We start from the raw sequence: 20,874 nt of genomic DNA, 5'->3' as shown, positions 1-20,874 counted from the left end.
ATGTGCCTTGACCAGGCAAGCCCAGGGTTGTGAACCAGTGACCTCAGTGTTCCAGGTTGATGCTTTATGCACTGTGCCACCACAGGCCAGGCAGAATTTTCTTTTATCTCTCAACACACTAATCTGGTTGGGCCTCCCTACCCAGCACAGTGTCTGGCATAAAGTAGGTGCTTAATGATTATGGGTGGAAATGAAATGAATGGTAATTGTGAGAAGTCAGCTGGTGCCTGAGGAGGGCCTATCCCCAGGGCAGAGTGGAAGGGATGGCGGGTGGCTTTTCAGCTCATTTTTAGGGCACTTTATTTCATCTCCCTCCCTCCTTGCTCTTTCTTTGTCTCCTACTCTTTTCTCCTTTTGTCCTGTGCTGAAAACTTGGCTCACAGATCCAGCTATGTCTTTGAGGTTGATTGGTGGAAGAGAGAGTGGGAGGTTAGAGGAAGTTTTAACTAACAGGCCTCCAGTGAGCCAGGCCTCCTGCAGAAAGGACCAGCTGGGAGACCAGAGGATGCAAGGGCCCTGCCTGGTACCCTGACCACTGCAGCCTCCTTCAGCATCCCTGTGACTCCACCTTGGCTGTGGTGGGTTAAAACGGAGAGGGATTGAGAAGAAAAGACAGGTACCATCATGTGGGCTCTACCTGTTGGCTCTGGAAGGTTCAAGGTCCTGCGATGCTTGCCCAGGCTCCTTCTCCCAAGGGTGTTTCCAGTTCAGTTCCTCTACCTCCTCCCTGCCCATTCCTGGGGTGGGGGCAGAGGCAGGGAGCTGGAATGTTGGTGGGCACCGGGCCAAACCTCCCTAGGACGAGCAGGTTGCAGCCAGTCACTCATGAGCCACTTGTGACAGTGATGGAGCAGGGGAAGCAGAGGAGAGATGAGCTCCTGCCCTCTCCAGGTGGGGGAGGAGAGCAAGTTAGAAGGAGGTTCCTGAGGAATAAGCGAGGCTGGGGACCAGAGGGGAGATGGCCGAGGCAAGAACAGAGACCCCACAGTTTCCCGGAGGCACATTCTTCTGGCTGGTGCTCAACTGACCCAGTATGAGAGGGGCAAGGAAACAATCACTGCGCAGGCCTGTGGTGGTGACGGGTGGCCGGCTGGGGGGGTAAGGGGAGGCCAGGAGAGCAGCAGAGAAAGCAGGGGCAGGTCTGGAGCTGTGCTGAATAAAGGCAGGGGAACAGGCCTGCCTCTCAGAGAAATTTGGTGTTTTACAGACTTGCATAAATTAGTAGCTGAAATCTCCCTCCAGCTGTTACTTTTCCAAGTGTGTGTGTGTGTGTGTGTGTGTGTGTGTGTGTGTGTTCCAAATACCCAGGAGACGCTGCATCTGACCTTGAGTGATCAATGTTCTATAATGGTGGCTTCAGTCCAGTTGTGGCCACTTTTCTTCAGGCTCAGAGTGTCCTTTTCTTTCACTCCTACACCCCTGTCCCAGCTTCTGGTGTGCTCTGGCCTTCCCCAACCGCGCCACTCCCAGCCACCACCCACACTACCCCCTCCACATTCCCTCTTCACATTCCCAGCCTCTCGAAACCTGAATCTCAAACACGCCATCCCCACCCCCCCACCCACCCCCTGGGTGGCCTTTGTTCAGGACCCAAATTCTGTGTGCACTCTGCCCGCATGTTCCAGGGACTTGGAGACAGCCATGCGGGCCTGAGAGAGGGGTCCTGGTACAGTCCCTCGCTGAAAAGGGGGCCAGAATGTGGCAGTCAGGCCAGCAGGCCAGGGAGAGAGGCCCCTGCCTAGCATCAGAGCAGACCCTCATCCTGCCCCTAAGTCTACTCAGGAAGTGCTGGGGCCACAGAGGAAGCTGAACATTCAAAGACTTCTGGGCACCAGACCCGTGGCCCATTTCCTCCCTCCAGAGGGGACACTGACAGGCCAGGGCGGGCTGCAGAGATGGGGCCCAGAGCGGGAAGTGGAGATACACGGGGTCCAGAGAGGGCAGTGAAAAAGAGGGAAGTCTGCCTTCTGAGTGAGAGAGCACAGGCCACCCCTCTCCTCCCCGTGTCCCGTTTTTCCCTCCCTGACAGAGAGGGAGCGCCCGCTGCTCAGACGTCTCAAACCTGATTTTTCTGGGAAGGCCTTCCTGCTCTTGGCTTCCCCTCTTGGCAGAGGCCTTGCAAGGCCTGAATCCCAATTTAATCCTCCCTGAGGTTTCAGTTCTCCAGGGCGCCCCAGGCTCCTTGGCCCTTAGCTGAGGGTGCCAGCTGGAGTCCTGAGACCCAGGCCAAGCAGCAGGGACCCTGCCTGGTCCTTCTCCCCTGACAGAGCCTCCGCTTGGGCCAGGGTTTCCCCTATTTCCCTGCCAAATGCCTGGCACTCACCACAACTGAAATTAAATAGCTGCCTAATTATTATCAGTAACCCTCTTCCCGGAGAATGTAAGTCTCCAGAGGACAGCAACTGGCCCTGCTTTGCTCAAGCCTGCATGACTTGCAGTCAGGGCCTTGGGCACAGAAGGCCCTTAGGAGAAGCTTCTTGAGTTAAATAGGTAAACTATTTGTCCCCCACCTGCCATATGTCCTTGTCATCTCCTGCAGGCCCCTCCCCCTGGCCTGTCTTTCTTCCGGGTACCTTTCCATACAGTTCTTGGCCAATTTCCATTCCTCACTGCCTCCATCCACCCTCTTCCTCCTCCTGGGAGCACCTCAGATGTGGCCTCTTGGACCTCTCTAGGGTGTTGTTATTCTTGGACCCCAAGCTCTGAACTGAGCACAGGTGACAGCCTTAGTTCTTGCCCTTTGCTTCGCCCAGTGCTCTCACAGCTGCACTAGAGGAGAATCTGGGTGTATTGATTAAGCCTCTGTGGGTAACTTTCTCACTCAGTAAATCAAATCCCTAAATTCAAATCTGGAGGACAAATCTATACTAATCCCTGCTTTGTTCTCTAGGAAGGGGTGATGCCCTCCCCTCGGGCCTTCGTGTTCTCCCCACCCCGTGCACCAGGCGCACGGCCACGTGGAGGTGAACTGCAGGCTTCGCCCCTCTCCTTCTCTCCCTCTCTCCTTCTCTCTCTCTCTCTCTCTCTCTCTCTCTCTCTCTCTCCCCATCTCTCTTTCTCTCTCTCCCCTCCCCTCACTCAACACCCACCTCACAGTAAAAGGGAAAAGAGAGTTGGAGCAGGTACCTTGATTGGGTGTTCAGGCCAGGAGATGGAAGTTGCCAGAGAACACAGGAGAGGTGAGCAGGCCTGTGCTCCGCGCTGCCCCTCCAGATGCGGCTGCAGCTGTGAAAACACTCACGTTTCCCCTCTCCCCACCCCGACGCCTCTTCCCCGGCCTCAGATGCTCACTAAGTGTGAGCTCTGAAACCTGTTGCTTCCACTCCGCATCCTGCCCTCTGCGTGGACTTCCTGACTGTCGGTGGGCAGGCGGAGGAAGTGGGTCTCAGCGAGAAGCCTGATGCTGAGTGGCATCATTCCAGCCCCGAGAAGTGAAGTAATCCCCTTTTAGGGTCAGAAGGCAGCCACAGCCCTGGAGAGCCAGGGTGACCCCCTGGATCTGAGCCCTCGCCTTGGGATGCCTTCCTTGCAGCCTGGGGCGGGCCAGCTCCCGCCTGCAGTGAGCTGCCTGCTCTTCCTCTCTAAAACAGTCTTTTCTGCCGTGTGGTCTATAAGCCTGACCTCAGGAGGAAGATGAAGCTATAGGAGGGGGGCCAAGGTGGGGTGGAGACAGGGGATCCACCTCTATCAGGCACAGCCTCTGGCTGCCTCAACCCGAGTCCACAGCCTTGAACTGCACAAGGGGTGAGGGTGGGCAGGGGGCCACATAAGGTCTGCGGAGAATCCTGCGGAACTCACCACCTAAATTCCTGCATAGAAGATTTTAGCCCAACTTTGCAAAGCTGGGTCTCAAGGCACAAGGTTAGAGAAGGCTGCCCCCTAGAGCCAGGCTCAAAGAATTCTTTATGGACAGCCAGCCCTGCTTTCCTTTATTCATCGCACAAATATTCATTGAGTTCTACCTATGGTCCTGGCATTAGACTAGGTACTAGGAATGCAGAAGTAATCAAAGCAGGAAATGGGCTAACTAACCATCAAAGTTTGCCCTAGACTGAGGGTCTTTCTGGGACACGGAACTTTTAGTAGTAAAACCAGGACAGCCCTGGACAAACCAAGAGAAGTTGGTCCCTAACAGCTTTATAAAGCCCCTGCCTTCATGGAGGTTATACTCTGATGGGGTGGCAGGGGCATGGGTGGAAGGGATAAACAAATAGGTAAGACCATCTCACACAGTATAAGCGCTATGGGGAACAAACCAGGCGAGGGATTGGACTTTAAGAACAGGATTGCCTCTCTGAGGAGGTAACATCTAAGCCCAGACAAGAGTGGTGAGGGATTGAGCTTGTGAGCACAGAGAAGAGCTTTCCATGCAAAAAGTACAAAGACCCCCAAGGCAGGAACAAACTTGGCACATTTGAGAAACAAGGAAGACCAGTGTGCCGGAAGTGAAACGGGCAGAGTTGAGACTAATTTGAGTTGGGGAGACCTCAATCAGTTCACCCTAAGAGCTGTGGGAAGCCACTGCAAGGATTGCGGCAGCAGAGTTCCATGTTCTGGTTGTCATTTTTAAAGATCACACCTGCTGCTGGGTGGAGAATGGACTGGAGGGGAAAGAATGAGCAGAGGAAAACCGGTTAGGAGGCTGTTGCAGGGGGCAATGGAGGTGATGGCGGCTGGACTAGGGTGGTAGCAGGTGGATGGAAAGAAAGAACAGAGCATGCCCAACTGTGTTCGCTGTGGATGTCGGGGTGAAGGAGAGGCAGAACTCAGTAATGATGCCTAGGTTTGGGGCTGGAGCCATAGGATAAAGTACATGCCCCAGATGACATCCTGCTGGGTGGGGACTAAGGAACAGAGAAGAGGAAGCCCTGACAAATCTAATCAACCGGAATATAGCTTGTTGGGAGTAACCTTGACGTAGCATTGCGGGAGAAGATATGTCAGGAATGTGCCTGCTTTCCGGGAGTGAGGAAGAAATGTCTTAGGATGCAAGGTCTCTGCAAGTGGGAGTTAGGAATCTTTCTTAATATTGGGTGGGCCCAATTCAAAAGTGACTTCACAGGGATTAATAGTTCAGACAGGTTAGCCATATAGGATATATTTTTTGTTTTTTTTGTTTTTCTTTTTTTATAAATAAATTTTTATTTTAATGGGGTGACATCAATAAATCAGGCTACATATATTCAAAGAAAACATTTCCAGGTTATCTTGTCATTTAGTTCTGTTGCATACCCATCACCCGAAGAGAGATTGTCCTCCGTCACCCTCTATCCAGTTTTCTTTGTACCCCTCCCCCTCTCCCTCTTCATCCTTCCCTCCCCCCACCCCCTGTAACCACCACACTCCTGTCCATGTCTCTTAGTCTCGTTTTTATGTTCCACCAATGTATGGAATCCTGCAGTTCTTGTTTTTTTCTGATTCACTTATTTCACTCCGCATAATGTTATCAAGATTCCACCATTCTGCTGTAAGTGATCCGATATCATCATTTCTTCTAGCTGAATAGTATACCATGGTGTATATGTGCCCCATCTTCTTTATCCAGTCTTCTATTTTTTTTTTTACAGTGATTAAAAGCCTTTAAGCAAACTCTTGGCCAATACAGCAAGCATCCATAAAAGAGTAGTGTCCTTACCATGTTCACCAAGTCCAAGTTGGCCCCATCACCATGCCAAGTCCTTGAAAAATGCAACCCAACCCCAGTTCAGTCTGTTAGGAGCTGTCACAGGGAGCAGGAGTCCAGGGAAAATCCACATCCAGGAAAAGTCCGCATGGCACTGGAGTTGTCACCATTCTATACTTTGCAGCTCATGTCCAAGTCCCAATGACTGCTGCTTCTAGCTGGTAATGATTCAGGTAGACTGGAAAAGCCATTTGCAGCATGCATGGATATGGAGCTTCTGTTCTCCTCTGCCTGGAGAGATATGACCAGGTAGCTTTTCCCTGGAGCTCTGTGACTGTGGCATGGTAAAGAGAACCTTGGGATACACTAAGCAGTCTCGGTGTGGCTTCTTCAGTGTTCCTTGGTTGAAGAGTCCTCTTAGTTTAGTCCAAAGTTGGTTTTTCCAGATGCTAGTTCTTAAAATTCAGATATGTTGCTTTTCAGAAAGGTACCAATTCATTTCCTAGCTGCCCTATGTTACAAATGGCCTACCTAACCCTCTGGTCCATATAGGATATATTTACATGACCTGAAATGTAATGAAGATCGTATTTTGGGATAATAAGACTAACTGTAACAAACAACCCTGAAACTGCAGAATCTTAGACCAACAAAGGTACGCTTCTCACTCATGTTACAGTCTGATAAGAGTCTGGGGTACAAAGTGGTGGTTCTGTTCCATTAATTCATTCAAGGGTCCTAGGCTCTCTTCATCATTCGACACTGCTGTCTTCAACATGCAGCTTCTAAAATCATCACAGAAAAGGAAGAGAGACTGGAGGATACATGGAAGATTTTTATGGGTCCAACCTGGTAATGGCACTCATTGCTTCGATTTTGATTCCATTGCTCAGAACTCAATCCCAGGGCATCAATTTAACTGCAAGGAATCTTGGGAAGTGTTCAGAATTCAAATTTAGTAGGTCATGTGCCAGAAGAAGAGCTGCTGATGGTGGGCACTAGCAATCTCTGCTGCAGGCAGGGAGCAAGGTTGTCTGTCATGGTGGGTGATGAGCCGTGGTATCTGTCGGGTTGGGATGGGAGTGTGCTTTCTGGAAGTACCCTGGAAAGGAAGCTGATGTGGGAAGAAGTGTATGTATGGTGCACACCCACGTGCTTGTAGCTCCATAATCCTTCCATTCTTCCCCATTCTCATGGCCTTTCCTCGGGTAAGACCTTACTTAATTCACACCTTACCACTGAAATAGCCTTGTAAATGCTTTCTCTTCTACAATTTTCTTTCCTATCAAATCTAACCTGAATACCACAGTCTAAATATTTTTCCCAAAACATGGCTTATGTCATGCTATACCTGTTCACTAATAACAATAGCAACAATTTCAACAACAGCAATAAAAATTTGTTGGATTACTGTGGTGAGTGTTTAACTGCAGAATCTCAATATACCTTCACCATTACAACAAGCCTGTGAGGTATCGTCATCATTCTCATTATATAGATGAAGCAACAGGACTTCTGAGAGGTTCCTGTGCTAATATGATAGACACTAAGCATGTGTGGTTGTTTAAATTAAAATGAAAAACAATTTAAAATTCAGCTAGCCACATATCAACTACTCAATAGCCACACGTGAGTACTACCATCTTGGAGAGTGCAGATACAGAAAAACTTTTTCTTGGCAGAAAGTTCTGTTAAATTAGGGGCCCAGGGCCACAGAGTAAGTTGTAACCTTATCTGAGTATAAAATCCTTCAACAGTTAAGAAGAAGTTTCCACAATTAAGAAAAAGTTTCAGCCTGCTCTTAACCTTCTTGTACAACCTGGGCCCAAGCTATTGTTACATAATTCTTTCCTCACTATTTTCTTGCACAATCTCATGCTCAGTTTGCTCCCTACTCTCTAAGACTTCTAATATATCCACTCATAACATTTTTGCTCTCCTCCTTTGTCTGCCCAGCTAATTATTCCTACCTGACCTTTAAGGTTGAATCAGCTCCCTTGTTTCCATTCTTACTGCCTCGACCTGACTCCCCTCATCACCTTTTGCCATGACAGCTGTTCTGCTGCTACTAATCATACTTGTGGACATTTACTGAACACCTACTATATGCTAGACACTCTTCTAAGCACCAAGTCCTCATCACAATCCTTGAAGTACATATCACTGCTGTCCCCACTTTACAGGAGGTAACAAAGCACAGGGAAGGGAAGGGCTTGTCCCTACTGTCTAGTTTTTCACAGGCACTTCACCCTCACACTATTACCCTGGCCACATTTCTAGAACACAGAATGTTATTTTGTCCCCTCCTCTGGCTCCACAAGGAGGGAACAGCCTTCTTAGCAGGATGCTCAAAGCCCTTTATGTTCAGAACATTTTCAATGTCAAAACCCCCATTCCACCCACAAACCACAAACTACTTACAGATTCCCAACCTGACATGTTATTTCTTCCCTCTGTGCTGTCTGTACACATGCTGTTCCCACAGCCTGGAGTGTTACCCAGCTGGCCAGCTCTGAAGCCACCCACGGCAGTGTTCTCTGGACCGTGGGGTGTGCTCCCTCCTCTGAACATCAGCTCTAACTCTCCACCAGCAGCTCTCAAAAAGGGGGCTGGGTTCTGAACTCACCACGTTAAAATCACTTCCCATTAGAAAAAACAAACAAACAAAAAAAAACTCCCAAGATTCAAATGTAATGGGCCAGGAGGGAATCTGAGGTCTTTTTCTTTTTAATTTTTATTTGTTGATTTTACAACAAGAGGAAGCAAGAGAAAAACATCGTTTTGTTATTCCACCTATTTACACATTCACTGGTTGATTCTTGTACCCTGACTAGGGATCAAACCCACGTATCGGAAGATTAGAGCATATCAGGAGGTTGCTCTAACCAACCAAGTTACCTGACCAGGGCTTTTTGTGTATGTTGGGGGGGGGGGGAGCATGATAAGCATCAACTTGTATTTGCGGCACTTTTAATTGTTCATTGCTTCTCATATGTGCCTTGTCTAGGAGGCTCCAGCCAAGCCAGTGACCCCTTACTCAAGCCAGCAGCCCTGGGCTCAAGCCAGAGACCATGGGATCATGTGGATGATCCCACACTCAAGCCAGCTACCCCACACTCAGGCTGGTGAGTCTGAGCTTACCAAGCCAACGACCTCAGGGTTTCAAACCTGGGACCTCAGTGACTCAGGTCAAAGTTCTGTCCACTGAGCCACTACCAGTCAGACTCTTTTCTTCTCTTTTAAACTAAATGAGCTGACAATTTTATTTTAACATTTCACAATGAAAATTGCTTTCCTTTTCCCACTGCATCCCTTCAAAACTATTCTCTCTTTGATAGGAAGAGGGAGTGAGTCTTCCTTGTAATGCTGTTAAAGAATATCCGGAGTCCCAGCACCACGATCTCTTGGTGAAGTAGAACAAGAAATATAAAACTGAAAGAGGCTGCCCTCTGTCCTCACCTGTCTGGCTGAGTCATTCCTAGCCAAGTGGGCACCATCATGGGATGGATGGGAGGTCTCATCGTTGGGGGCCCAAGCATCATTGGCATGTGCTCTCCCATAGGTGGCCTCATTCCAGGAGCAGGTCCCACTGGCATCATCCCAGGAGGGCCCATCGTTTGCATTATGGGAGGGCCCCCCATATGGGGTGCTGGCATCATACAAGGGCGAGGAGGACCAGGAAGACTTGGCAGAGGAGGGATCATTACCCCTGCAGGAGGAGGAGCAGAGAATGGAGTAGAAGGTATCTTCCCTTGCTGAAATGCTGTAGTTGTTTTGTCAATCAGGCTCTGAGCCTGCTCTTCCATCCATTTCTGATAGTAGTTCTTCACATTCTCTTTTTGTTTCCTGCTACTGCAGTGTGTCTTTCTCACAGATAGAGAGTCATGGGTGAGGTGTGTATTGCAGTAGTCATAATAAAACTTGGGCATGTTGTTCACAAGTCACTGGCCACTCCGTTCCACCAGACTCGTTCTTTTTTAAGAAGCTCTCAGACTCTTCTGAAATGAGGGAAATGGAGCTTACGTACACTGGTTTATATCACTCATTTTGCAATTAATTAATCATGCCCTGCCTAGATTTCATGTGCATGATTATTATTTAATACTTATCTTTATTCACTCACATTCATTTATTCAACAAATGTTCTTTAGAGGGCATTTATGTGCCAGGCACTCATTTAGGTGTTGGTGTGAATGAAAGTGGTACAGTCCCTGCTCATGGAGCTTAATTCCAGAAGGGTGTGGTAGGCAGAATAACACCCCCTAAGCTGTCTATATCTTAATCCCTAGAATTTGTGCATATATTCCTATACTTGGCAAAAGAGATTTTGCTGATGTGAGTAAGTTAAGGATTATAGTGTTGGAAAATTATTTTGGATTATTCAGGTTCTTAGTCACCAGGGTCCTTATAAGGGAAAAGAGGAAGAGAGCAGAGTCAGTGAGAGAGGAGATATGACAACAGAAGCAGAGGTCAAAGTAATGTGGTTTAGTAGTTTTGGAGATGAAGGAAGAGGGCTCAGTCAAAGAGTGGGGTTGTTGTCTGACCTGTGGTGGCGCTGTGGGATAAAGCATCCACCTGGAACACTGAGGTCGCTGGTTCGAAACCCTGGGCTTGCCTGGTCAAGGCACATAGGGGAGTTGATGCTTCCTGCTCCTCCCCCTTCTCTCTCTTTCACTCTTTCCCTCTCCCTCTCTCTCCTCTCTGAAAAAAAAATTGAATAAAGTCTTAAAAAAAAAAGAAAAAAAAGAATGGGGTTGGCTCTATAGAGAAGCTGGAAAAGGCAAGGAAGTGAATTTTCCCCTTGAGCTCCCAGGAGGGCAGTCCTGTCATCCTTTTTAATATTAGCCAATTGAGACCCATGTTTAGGTCTACAGAACTATAAGATTATAAACGTGTGCTGGTTGAAGCCAACGAATTCGGGAGAATTTGTAATAGCAGCAAAAAAAAAGAATACAAGGGATACTGGCCTCGTATTCTGTGCAGGCATAGATGGGCTAGATTACAAGTGCTTTGAGGACTGTGTTGGGTCCGGTTCTTCCTCCCAGCTCCTTGCAGGAGGCAGGACCTGCGGTGAGAGCTCAATATATGTATTCCTGCTGTATTTCCGGTCTCTGGCATTGTCTGATTCTGAAGGTGGAGGTGATGTTTGGTAGTGGTTTGCGGTGGGTATGAGGCTTGTGGAGATGAAAGGAAAGGGGATCTGTCGGTGAGCGTTGGGAATTTAAGGTTAGAAGGTGATGGTGGCATGGGCTCCCAAACTCCAGTGTGAAGTACCTTCTGAGGCTGCTTAACGCAGGTCTGGGAGGGAGCCTGGCTGATGGCGGCAGGGTGGAAGGAATCATATTCGCTGTGTATTTTTATGTTTTAATTTTTAACAAGAAATTTAAAGCTCAAATTTTAAACGAGAATGTGCCTCCTATTCAGAGATTAAATTTTAAAAAGCAGTCACTGCAGCTGGCTTCTATAAATATGTTGTCAGGCTCCGCCCATCTTCATCTGGTGGATCTGAGGATAAACCCGGGATCTGCCTAACAGGTACCCGGTGACCAGACAGCCCAACTTCACGGTGCCCAACCCCACGGTGCCCAACCCTGGCCGCGCGGGCGGCGGCTCCCGGCGCGGGCGGCCTCCGGCCGGGGAGGGCGCTGTGCGGCGGCGCAGGGGGCGGGCCTGGGCGGAGCACCCGGCGGCCGGCGGCTCCCGGCTCCGGCTCCCGGCCCTGCACCTGTGACTCTCCGCGGCGCGTGCCCTCTCGCCCGGTGCCCGCAGCCCATGGCCCCGTCTCGCCTGCAGCTCGGCCTCCGCGCCGCCTACTCCGGCCTCAGCTCCGTGGCCGGCTTCTCCATCTTCCTGGTCTGGACGGTGGTCTACAGCCAGCCGGGGACCGCGGCTATGGGGGGACTCGCAGGTAGCCCGGGGCGCTGGGGGCACTGAGGCCCGGTTGTGGGGGCGTGGGGCGGCGCTCTGTTCCTGAGGATCCTGGCGGGCGGCGCTTCCCCGGGGATCGGGTAGGGTGTTTACCTGAAAACATCCATTAGGGGCGCAGGCCTCTCGCGGCCGGAGTATTCTCCGGGTGCCACGGGCACCGGGTGCCCGCCAAGCCGGCCCGACCCGGGTGCCGACGTCCAGCGGCTGACGGGTTAGCTCGCGACTCCCCCGCCCGCTGCGCTCTGACAGCCTCCTTCCTGAGAGTCTGCTTCGCTCGCCACCCCTTTCCCTGAGCCAACACTGGGCTCAGTGTAAAGACCCCCCCCCACACACACACACACCTGTTCCGGGGGTCCCGCCCCTCCAGCGCCTCTTCCTTGGTGGCTGGATGACAGCAGAGAAGGGGTAAATGGAAAGGAGGTCTGGGTGTATTTGGGGAAGCCCACCTGCCTCTTAGTGTGGACCCCACCCCAGCAGAATCCTCGGTAGAGACCTGGAGGAGCACGTTAGGGATCTGATTATGTTTCCGCCACATTGGTGTCTCATTGCCACCCTTGTGCTGTGGCTCCTCCACCAGTATCTGCTAACCTGTCCTGGCCGCCCTTTTTGTGCCCCAGGGTGGGAAGGGGAGGCAAATGCTAGAGTAAGAACGTCAGTGCGCTGGCGGAAGCCGGTGCTCACCCGGGCTCTGAACTGGCTGTGCACCCTTTGGGCATGCCATTAACCTTGCTGTGTTGTAGAACTGGTGTGAAGAAGAAAAATATTTCTACTTGCTAACTTTTTAAAATTGCTTTCTATATGTCAGGCACTGTGTTAAGCAATCTGCTCCCATCATCTCATTTAATCCTTACCTTAGTCCTGTGAAGTAGGCATTACTATGCACATGTTACAGAGAAGCCTTAAATTGAGGTTTAGTGTAAATAAATAGCTTGCCCCGGGCTACACAGCTACATGAAATAGTATGTGTGGGAAAAGAACTTTAGGAAAAAAATACATGTAAGGATAATGCTTTTATATATGATGATCTTATTCTGTTACTAAATTCCTCTGCCCAAAGAGCCCTAAATGGACTAATGACAAATAACTACATTTCCTCATTGCACCTGAGCTTACTGAGAGCCATCCCTGGGTAGACAAGGAATGGGAGGTGAAGGTTCTGCCTTATAAGAGGGGCATAATGGCCACAGCTTAAGCAATGCCAAGCAGAGCACTGGGGAGTCACCAAGGATAGGCGGTGGGCACCCTGGCCGGGCTGCTCTTGTGCCTGCCTGGATGCCTCACCACCTGTGGCTTTCTGTCCTCCCTGGGGGCAGTCAGGCCACCTCTGCTCACTTATCTACAGACCCCTGACCCTTTACCATCTACCCTGTTTTTCCTGGTTCTCTTCTCCTTGCAGTCTCTCCCTGGGTTTTGTCAGCCCTTCTGCTTTGCCCTCAGAGAGCTGGTGTTTTCAGGCCGGGCCCGTGGTTGTACTAATAAGACTTGAGATGAGGGGCTGCCTGTGGAGTGAGGAGCACGGGCCATCCCTGGGATCAGAGCTCGCCTGCTCTGGTTGTGTTAGAGCCTGGCCTGGTGCAATGAGCCCTAGTTAGCTGTGTGCCTCCTGGACCTCAGTTTCCTCATCCCTAAGGACTGGAGGAGATGCCGGTGAAGAAGGTGATCTCAGAGACCCCCCCCCCCCCCTTGAGGTCCAAAATGTTGCAATTTTGTGTTCTCTCTCATTCACCTCACAACTGCTTGTTGGAGGTCCATGAAATGGGCCCTCTGACTTATGCCCCAGGGTGTCCTGGGGTTTTCCTCTGTTGCAGACTCTGTCCTCTCTCCCTTGCGGCAGGCTTCCCTCTGAGGCAGGCCAGCTGTGGAACTGCCCAAGGAGAGACGCTAGGGCAGCAGGGGCCTCGGGCCTCCCTGACAGTCTGGTCTTTGACAACCAGGAGGTGGCCATGGAAGAGCCAAAGCTGCCTGCTGGTGTGGTGGTGTGGTGGGGTGATGGAGGGCTTGCCAGGCCGGGGCTGTGCGCGTGCCCTCTCCACCCTGAGTGGGTCCCGAGAGTCTGTAGCCAGTCAGACTTCTTCCTCTTTTGGGGGTGAAGCATCAGCGGATTTACTGACTGTGAGCACCCCACTTCTGACTTGGCATTTTCCAGTTCAGAAACTGCTGAGTCACCAGAGGGCAGCCCTCGTGTGTTCCTTCTCCCTGAGTACCAGGCAGCGGCCCGTGGGGGTGCTGGTTCTCATGGCAGGGTAAGCCTGGAGCCCAAGGGTCCCGTAGGAAAAGGGTGCATAGGGTGACACCCGCTTTCCCATCCTGGTGACGTCTGGGAAGAAGAGGCTTCGAGAAAAGGCTGTTGTAGAAGTAATTTTGCTGTGGAAACCCTGGGAAACACACACACTTGCTCTACATCAAACAGACAAGGAAAGAGAAAAACAATAGAAAAATTGCCCCCAAGAGTCTAAACGGCTCTGTGTTCTTCACATGGAACTATGAGTGAGAGGAGCACTGGGGCCCCTGGCCTTGCTTTCCTGCAGGACAGGGGTACAACATAGGGGGGCCCAGGCCTAGTGTCCTGCTTGTCCGCGTTTCTCTCGGAGCTCCCCTGGGCTCCTCCTGTCTCCTCACCTTCAACCCAGCCACTGGGGATGCTTTCACTGACCCATCGTGTGCCTTTCTTGGTCATGGCCTGTTGGTTATGAGCCCTGAGTGGAGCAGGGTCCCTTCTCCTTGAAGCAGGTAGGGTGGAGTGAGGGGTGAGGTCTGGCATGGACATGCAGCTGGGTGGGTCTAGGGAATGGTCCATTCTGTCCTGAATGGTGCAGACCAAGCTTCCCGGAGCCCGGAGTATCCTAGGAAAGGGAGCAGGGCTGAGGGACAATTGCTTCCTGCTAGAGGGTACCAGTAGGGACTCCTGCTCCTTCACTGCATGCCTTTGGGTGGAACTGATGAGGGAGGTCCTTCTTCCACAGAAAGTGGTGAGAGACAGGGTGGGTGCGACGGGGTCTGCTTCCAGGCTTTGCTTGTGTTTATTTGGAAGTGAGGCCTGTGTGCAGGGGAAGTGAGAGGTGGGGAAGGTTGTGCTTGCTAATTATTAGCAAAGAAGTGAGACCTGGAACACCCAAGATAGCCATCTTGCTTTTTCCCCTACTCAGCCCTTTTACTGTGTGGTTGTATGTGGGGGTTGGTGTTAGGGGGGCACTGCTGGAGCATCACCAGTGGACTAAGAGATGACATTTCCGTAGGCCCCTATTTCAGCATTTCCTAACCCAGAAATTGCTGAGTCACAGAGCACTCGCTCTGACCTCCTTATTTTTCTCCTGAGCTAATTTCCAGAATCTTTGGCAAAGCATCTTTAGAGCTCAGCTACTCCAGCCCGCTATGGCATATTAAGGAGACAGAGGGCAAGGAGGGCTGTCCCAGACAGGTGCCCATCTGACTGTTCCTCAGGTGCACTCAGTGACAATAAGCCTCCTTCTCAGGGCCCTTTAAGAAACCAGATGGTGCCCTGGCTGGATGGTTCTATTGGTTAAAGTGTCATCCTGATTTGCAAAGGTTGCAGGTTCGATTCCTGGTCAAGGCACATATAGGAACAGATCAGTGTTCTCTGTCTCTCTCTCTTCCTTTTTCTCTAGAATGAATTAAAAAATATTTTTATTTATTTTATTATTATTATTATTATAGAGACAGAGAGAGAGAGTCAGAGAGAGGGACAGACAGACAGGAATGGAGAGAGATGAGAAGCATCAATCATTAGTTTTTCGTAGCGACACATTAGTTGTTCATTGACTGCTTTCTCACATGTGCCTTGACCATGGGCCTTCAGCAGACCGAGTAACCCCCTGCTTGAGCCAGCGACCTTGGGTCCAAGCAGGTGAGCTTTTGCTCAAACCAGATGAGCCCGCGCTCAAGCTGGCAACCTCGGGGTCTCGAATCTGGGTCTTCCGCATCCCAGCCCGACGCTCTATCCACTGCGCCACCGCCTGGTCAGGCTAAAAAAAATATTTTTAATTCATTTTAGAGAGGTGGAGGGACAGAGAAAGGGAGAAAGAGAAAAGGATGGGGATGGGGAGGAGCAGGAAGCCCAAGGTTTCAAACTGGCGACCTCAGTGTTCTAGGAGGTCAATGCTTTATCCACTGTGCCATCGCAGGTTAGCCTAGAATGAATTTAAAAAATAAGCCTGACCAGGTGGTGGGCGCAGTGGATAGAGCATCGGACTGGGACTTGGAGGACCCAGGTTCATAACCCTGAGGTTGCTGGCTTGAACGCGGGCTCATCTGCTTTGAGCAAGGCTGACCAGCTTGAGCCCAGGGTCGCTGGCTTGAGCAAGGGGTCAGTTGGTCTGCTGTAGCCCCCCAGTTAAGGCACATACGAGAGAGCAATCAGTGAACAACTGGGGTGCTGCAACGAAGAGTTGATGCTTCTCATCTTTCTCTCTCCCTTCCTGTCTGTCTGTCTCTACCTGTCCCTCTCTCTGTCTCTCTCTGACTCTGTCACAAAACAAAACAAAATAAAAAACAATATTAGGCCCTGGCCGGTTGGCTCAGCGGTAGAGCGTCGGCCTAGCGTGCGGAGGACCCGGGTTCGATTCCCGGCCAGGGCACACAGGAGAAGCGCCCATTTGTTTCTCCACCCCTCTGTCGCGCTTTCCTCTCTGTCTCTCTCTTCCCCTCCCGCAACCAAGGCTCCATTGGAGCAAGGATGGCCCGGGCGCTGGGGATGGCTCCTTGGCCTCTGCCCCAGGCGCTAGAGTGGCTCTGGTCGCAACATGGCGACGCCCAGGATGGGCAGAGCATCACCCCCTGGTGGGCAGAGCGTTGCCCCTGGTGGGCGTGCCGGGTGGATCCCAGTCGGGCGCATGCGGGAGTCTGTCTGACTGTCTCTCCCTGTTTCCAGCTTCAGAAAAATGAAAAGAAAAAAAACAACAATATTATTAAAAAGTTTTTAAAATAAAAAAAAAACAACAACAAATGGCTTCCCTAAATGAACACTTAGGATGCATGTGAAAATATAGGGAAAGACTCTGGGAAGGGTGGCTGGCACACAACCCAGTTCACTAAGATGTAAGCCGAGGCCATGGGGGGCTACACTGTCCACCTCTGGCCGCTCCCACTTCTGCCTTGGCCAGGATGGAGAGGTGTTTGTCTAGGCCCATCCTCATCGCAGGGGTGGAGGGACCCACGCTCTAGGTGCCCGCCCCCGAGGAAGGTTGGGGTGGGCGGGGGCAGAGCTGGGAGGGTGTGGGTGAATAGGGTAGGAGGGGACGCTGCAGAGGTCGGCAGGGCTGCACTCTCATCACCGTGGAACTCCAGAGTCGCTAGTGTCCGTGCTGGTGGGACTTTGGGGCTTGCTCATTTTTAGATTTGAAACACGAAGGCTCTGAGAGCTCATGAGCGGCACAACAGTGCCAGGCCCCAGGCTTCCTGGCTTGTAGCCTCGTGGTTTTTATCCCTTGCCAGGCTGTCTGAGTTGCAACAACTTCTGAGCTGGTAAGCAGAGCATACATAGCTCTGTGATGATGCTCCCTTTTGCCTTTTGTTGTCCCTAACTTAAAAAAAAATGAAATATTTTGGGCATGTGAAAAAAGATGATTTAACAAATTCCTTTATACTCGCCACCCAGCCTAAGAAATAAAATGTCCGATTCAGTCAAAGCACTCTTCCCACCCCCACCTCCCTATCAACTTCCCTTTCTTCTCTTTCTTGCCACAGATAAGCAACTACTTTGCCCAGCAGATGCCACCTTCCTGTGCATGTGTGCACGGGTCTCCTGACTCCTAGGACCCCAGCCTGTATGGCCTGCACCCACCAGGCTGACAGCTGGCTCTTTCCTCATTCCTCCCTGGCAGGGACCCCACAGGCTTGCCCCAGACCCAGACTCTTGCCAATAGAATTGATATTTGTTTCGCTCCTTGGGCTGCGCGGCAGGCACAGACTGGCACAGAGGGCACTCATTGTATTGGCTGAGCAGCAGCTGGCACTGTAGGAGAAGTGCCCAGCCAGGCCCAGAGACTAGGCCCAGAAAGGCCTGGGGGGGGGGGGGGTCTGGTCTGCCCTTTGTAGCAAACTGGAGGGAGTGACATCGAGTATGGCCATGAGTAAGAAGGTCTTGAAACTTTGAGACTGTGGTCCTTGTGGCCGGTGGAAGAGCAGCTCCCCACAGCCGTGGCCCTCAGGGAAGGTAGCGGGCGGTCCCTAGAAAAGCACACTGGACTGCAGCCGTCCTCAAACCTGACAATTTCAGGACCCCTTTACACTCTTGAAAAGAAGTGAAACCCCAAGAAAATTTTGCTTATGTGGGTTATACCTGTCAATACATACCACATTAGAAATTTAAGCTGAGAATGTTTTTAAGCATTTTAAAGTAATCTTTAAAAACACATTGCACTAACACAGTAACATCCTGTGTGTGTGCATGTGCACATGCACGTGTGAGGAAATGGTCATATTTTCACACACAAAAAAATTAGGGAGAATGGTATGGTTTTATATTTTTGCCAATCTCTGTCATGTGTGACTCGATAGAGAATCTGTTTTTGCATTCAGGCCCTGTGAGATCACAGGCCCTATATAGCCTTGGAAAACTCCACTCCACAGTCTTAAGAGAATAAGACCTAAGAAAGGCCAACACTATCTTAGTGTTATTATGCAAACAGGTCTGGCCTAGCTGACCTAAAGGGCCCTGGGGGCCGGTCCTGACTGGAGGCAGGAAGAGGAGAGGTACTGGAGTGTCTGGCCTTTCTGACCGAGTCCGTCCCGCAGGTGTGCTGGCGCTGTGGGCCCTGGTGACGCATGTGATGTACATGCAGGATTACTGGAGGACCTGGCTCAAGGGGCTGCGTGGCTTCTTCTTCGTGGGCGTCCTCTTCTCGGCCGTCTCCATTGCCACCTTCTGCACCTTCCTCGTGCTGGCCATCACCGGACACCAGAGTGAGGGCCAGTTCTGGAGGGGAAGACGTGGGTGGGCCCATGTGGGGATGAGGGGTAGACCAGGATTCTGGTCCTGGTTCCACAGCTTACATCCAAGGGACTGGCAGATCACCTAACCTCCTGTGCCTGGGTTTTCTCGCTCTTAAAGGGGGTGGAATGAGAGTACCCATCCCCTGGGGTTGGGAGGATTCAATGAAATGCATGAAGTGCTGAGTACAATGCATACTGCAGGTTAATTGCAGTACCATGTAGTGGGATGGGAGTGCCCCCTGGTGGCTGCAGTGGACAAGAAGCCAAAGGCCTTTGTCCCTGCCTCTGATGCTAGGTGGTTGGAAGTAGCCTCTGGTCAAAGTAAAAAAGCAGAGTAGATGCAGACCTGTGGCTGGCCAGCCCTGACCTTCCCTCATGCCTGCTGCCTGTAAACCCTGAAGTATCACACTCAGTGTCTCTGTAGGATTGGTTCAGCCTCTGTTGGGAGGTCCAGGAGGGGTGGCCCTGGGCTTGTGGGATGGGGGCTGGGAAAGAAGGCAAGGCCCTCCAGAGTCAAAGTCAGTCCTCTCTCTCCTGCAGGCCTCACGGACCCCAACAGCTACTACTTGTCCTGCGTCTGGAGTTTCATTGCCTTCAAGTGGGCCTTCCTGCTCAGCCTCTACGCCCACCGCTACAGGGCTGACTTTGCCGACATCAGCATCCTCAGTGATTTCTGACCCAGGGGGTGAGGCCTCTGCACCCTGGGGTCCTCAGGACCTGGACTCAGCTTCTGAGACATCGGGTGGGACTGCCCTGCCCCTGGGGGACCCCAGAACCGTGGCAGAAAATACACAAGAGGAAGACTTGGTCTCCCAGGAAGCTTCCCCATCCACTTTGGGGGGAGACCTGGGTGTGGTAGAAAGGGGACCTGCCATGTTGCTCCTCATCGGCCTGCTTGGAGGGAAGCTTCCCAAACGGATCTATTTTCTTAGCGTGTAATCTTTGTAAGCAGGGCCAGGGCAACCCTCAAGGGGCAGACGCCTTGAGCTACGCATGGGGGCAGGGGGCAGGTGTCTGGTCCCTACTGCCCTAGGAATTCTCCCTTGGCCTGGGTAGGAACCTAGAAAGGTCAGGTCAAATAAGGGGTCTCTGGTAGAGACCTCAAGCCCAACCCCGGCATCCCATCCTGTTGTTCCCCCAAGGGTCTTGGGGACTTGGGCGGAGAATTCCGTGTCCGTTCCACCCAGAGCTGATCTCCCATAAGCGTGCAAGTCAGTCATCTCCTTCACCACCCAAGTCCTTCCTCTTACACGCACCACACCTCAGAACAGGACTCCCCAATGAGGCCAGACTAAGGGTCTTGGGGAAGGTGCTCCTGCCCCTGGAAGGGCTTGCGGAGGGAGAGGGCAGCGTGGCGTAGGCTGGAAGGACCTTCAGACCTGTGCCTACACACCACCAGCCCTGCATTTCCGCTCCGTCTTCTCACACCTGCCCCTGGCCACACAGATCACCCAGAACACCCCCAGCTATAAGATGGCCCTCCCAACTCCTGTCCCTTAGCACTGCCTCGCCCAGGGCTCGCAACCTTTTTCATCTCCCTTCTGAACGACGAAATCTGCTCTGTCCATATACCGGCCCAAGGGCTCACCTGACGTGCGAGGGAAGGGGCTACTGGTGCACGCGGCTTTGTGTTAGGTTGCCATTCTGCACGGTCTACCCCTTTCCTACCTGTGCCCACTCCCTCAGCTCTTTGCCTTATCTATGTCACTGTCACTTTAGCAGAAATACAGTGACCATTTGTATCAGATAGCCTCTGGTTGCTTCTTGGGGTGGGGGGCCTGTGCGAGCAGTGGGCAGGAAGGCTGGTGGTGCTGGGTCTCAGTGATCTCATGAAGCCATTTTCTTAGTTCACATTGTGCCCTGGTGGGCAGGGGAGGGATGGTATCTCAGGGGCTGGAGACCCGCTCCGTCTGGCCCTTGGCATGGGGGAACACACCGGTTTGGCCCTCCTCTGGGTCTCAGCACACCCCTGGCCAGGGCAAGGATGTCCATGGGCACAGCCTCAGCCACCCCTACGGGATTTCATGTCTGCCACCCAGGAGGCCAGGACAGATGAGGAGGGCAGAGGCTCCCTTTCCTTCATCCTCTCCCAGGCTGTGAGGGCTCTGGGCCAGGTCTGAGGTCATGAGGCCCTGCGCCTGCCGGCTGGAGGAGCCTGGTCGCCTCAGAACCAGACACGCGCTGGCAGCCCTGGCACTGTTGTCTTTGCTCACATGGATGGGCTTGTCCAGGCCTGTTGCCTCATTCGTTCTCCCTTTGAGGCTCAGCATATGCTTAAGTCATGGTGCACCAGAGCAGGAACCAAACCAGTTGTCTACTTCTGGAGCCTTCAGCTGGTAAACAGGCCTCACGAGGTGATAAGACACACCTGA

The 20,874-nt window shown here is 51.7% G+C and overlaps 2 protein-coding genes across 2 annotated transcripts; one reads left to right on the top strand and one right to left on the bottom strand.

Annotated features, from left to right (window-relative positions):
- Positions 1-9,078: 9,078 nt before the first annotated feature.
- LOC136324733 (U1 small nuclear ribonucleoprotein C-like) lies at positions 9,079-11,680 on the bottom strand. The gene is made up of 2 exons (XM_066258003.1): positions 11,645-11,680; positions 9,079-9,621 (listed from the first exon to the last, which is right to left on the bottom strand). The coding sequence occupies exon 2, from the start codon at positions 9,550-9,552 to the stop codon at positions 9,079-9,081; it is 474 nt and encodes a 157-aa protein (XP_066114100.1). The 5' UTR covers positions 9,553-9,621; positions 11,645-11,680.
- Positions 11,301-20,247, top strand: SLC48A1 (solute carrier family 48 member 1). The gene is made up of 3 exons (XM_066258004.1): positions 11,301-11,531; positions 18,305-18,472; positions 19,043-20,247. Exons 1-3 carry the CDS (start codon positions 11,396-11,398, stop codon positions 19,177-19,179), a joined length of 441 nt encoding a protein of 146 aa, XP_066114101.1. The 5' UTR covers positions 11,301-11,395; the 3' UTR covers positions 19,180-20,247.
- Positions 20,248-20,874: the final 627 nt, after the last annotated feature.

The sequence above is a fragment of the Saccopteryx bilineata genome, chromosome 2 (assembly GCF_036850765.1).
Source record: "Saccopteryx bilineata isolate mSacBil1 chromosome 2, mSacBil1_pri_phased_curated, whole genome shotgun sequence".
Classification (NCBI taxonomy): Eukaryota; Metazoa; Chordata; class Mammalia; order Chiroptera; family Emballonuridae; genus Saccopteryx; species Saccopteryx bilineata.
Note: the sequence above shows the minus strand (reverse complement) of the source record. Positions and strands in the feature narration are given on the sequence as shown.

What these genes read in the sequence shown, in the direction of transcription:
- LOC136324733 (XM_066258003.1), bottom strand. Translation starts at nt 9,552, where the DNA reads ATGCCCAAGTTTTATTATGACTACTGCAATACACACCTCACCCATGAC.
- SLC48A1 (XM_066258004.1), top strand. Translation starts at nt 11,396, where the DNA reads ATGGCCCCGTCTCGCCTGCAGCTCGGCCTCCGCGCCGCCTACTCCGGC. An exon ending in GGCTATGGGGGGACTCGCAG is followed by an intron (nt 11,532 to 18,304) that starts GTAGCCCGGGGC and finishes TCCGTCCCGCAG; the next exon opens with GTGTGCTGGCGCTGTGGGCC. An exon ending in GGCCATCACCGGACACCAGA is followed by an intron (nt 18,473 to 19,042) that starts GTGAGGGCCAGT and finishes TCTCTCCTGCAG; the next exon opens with GCCTCACGGACCCCAACAGC.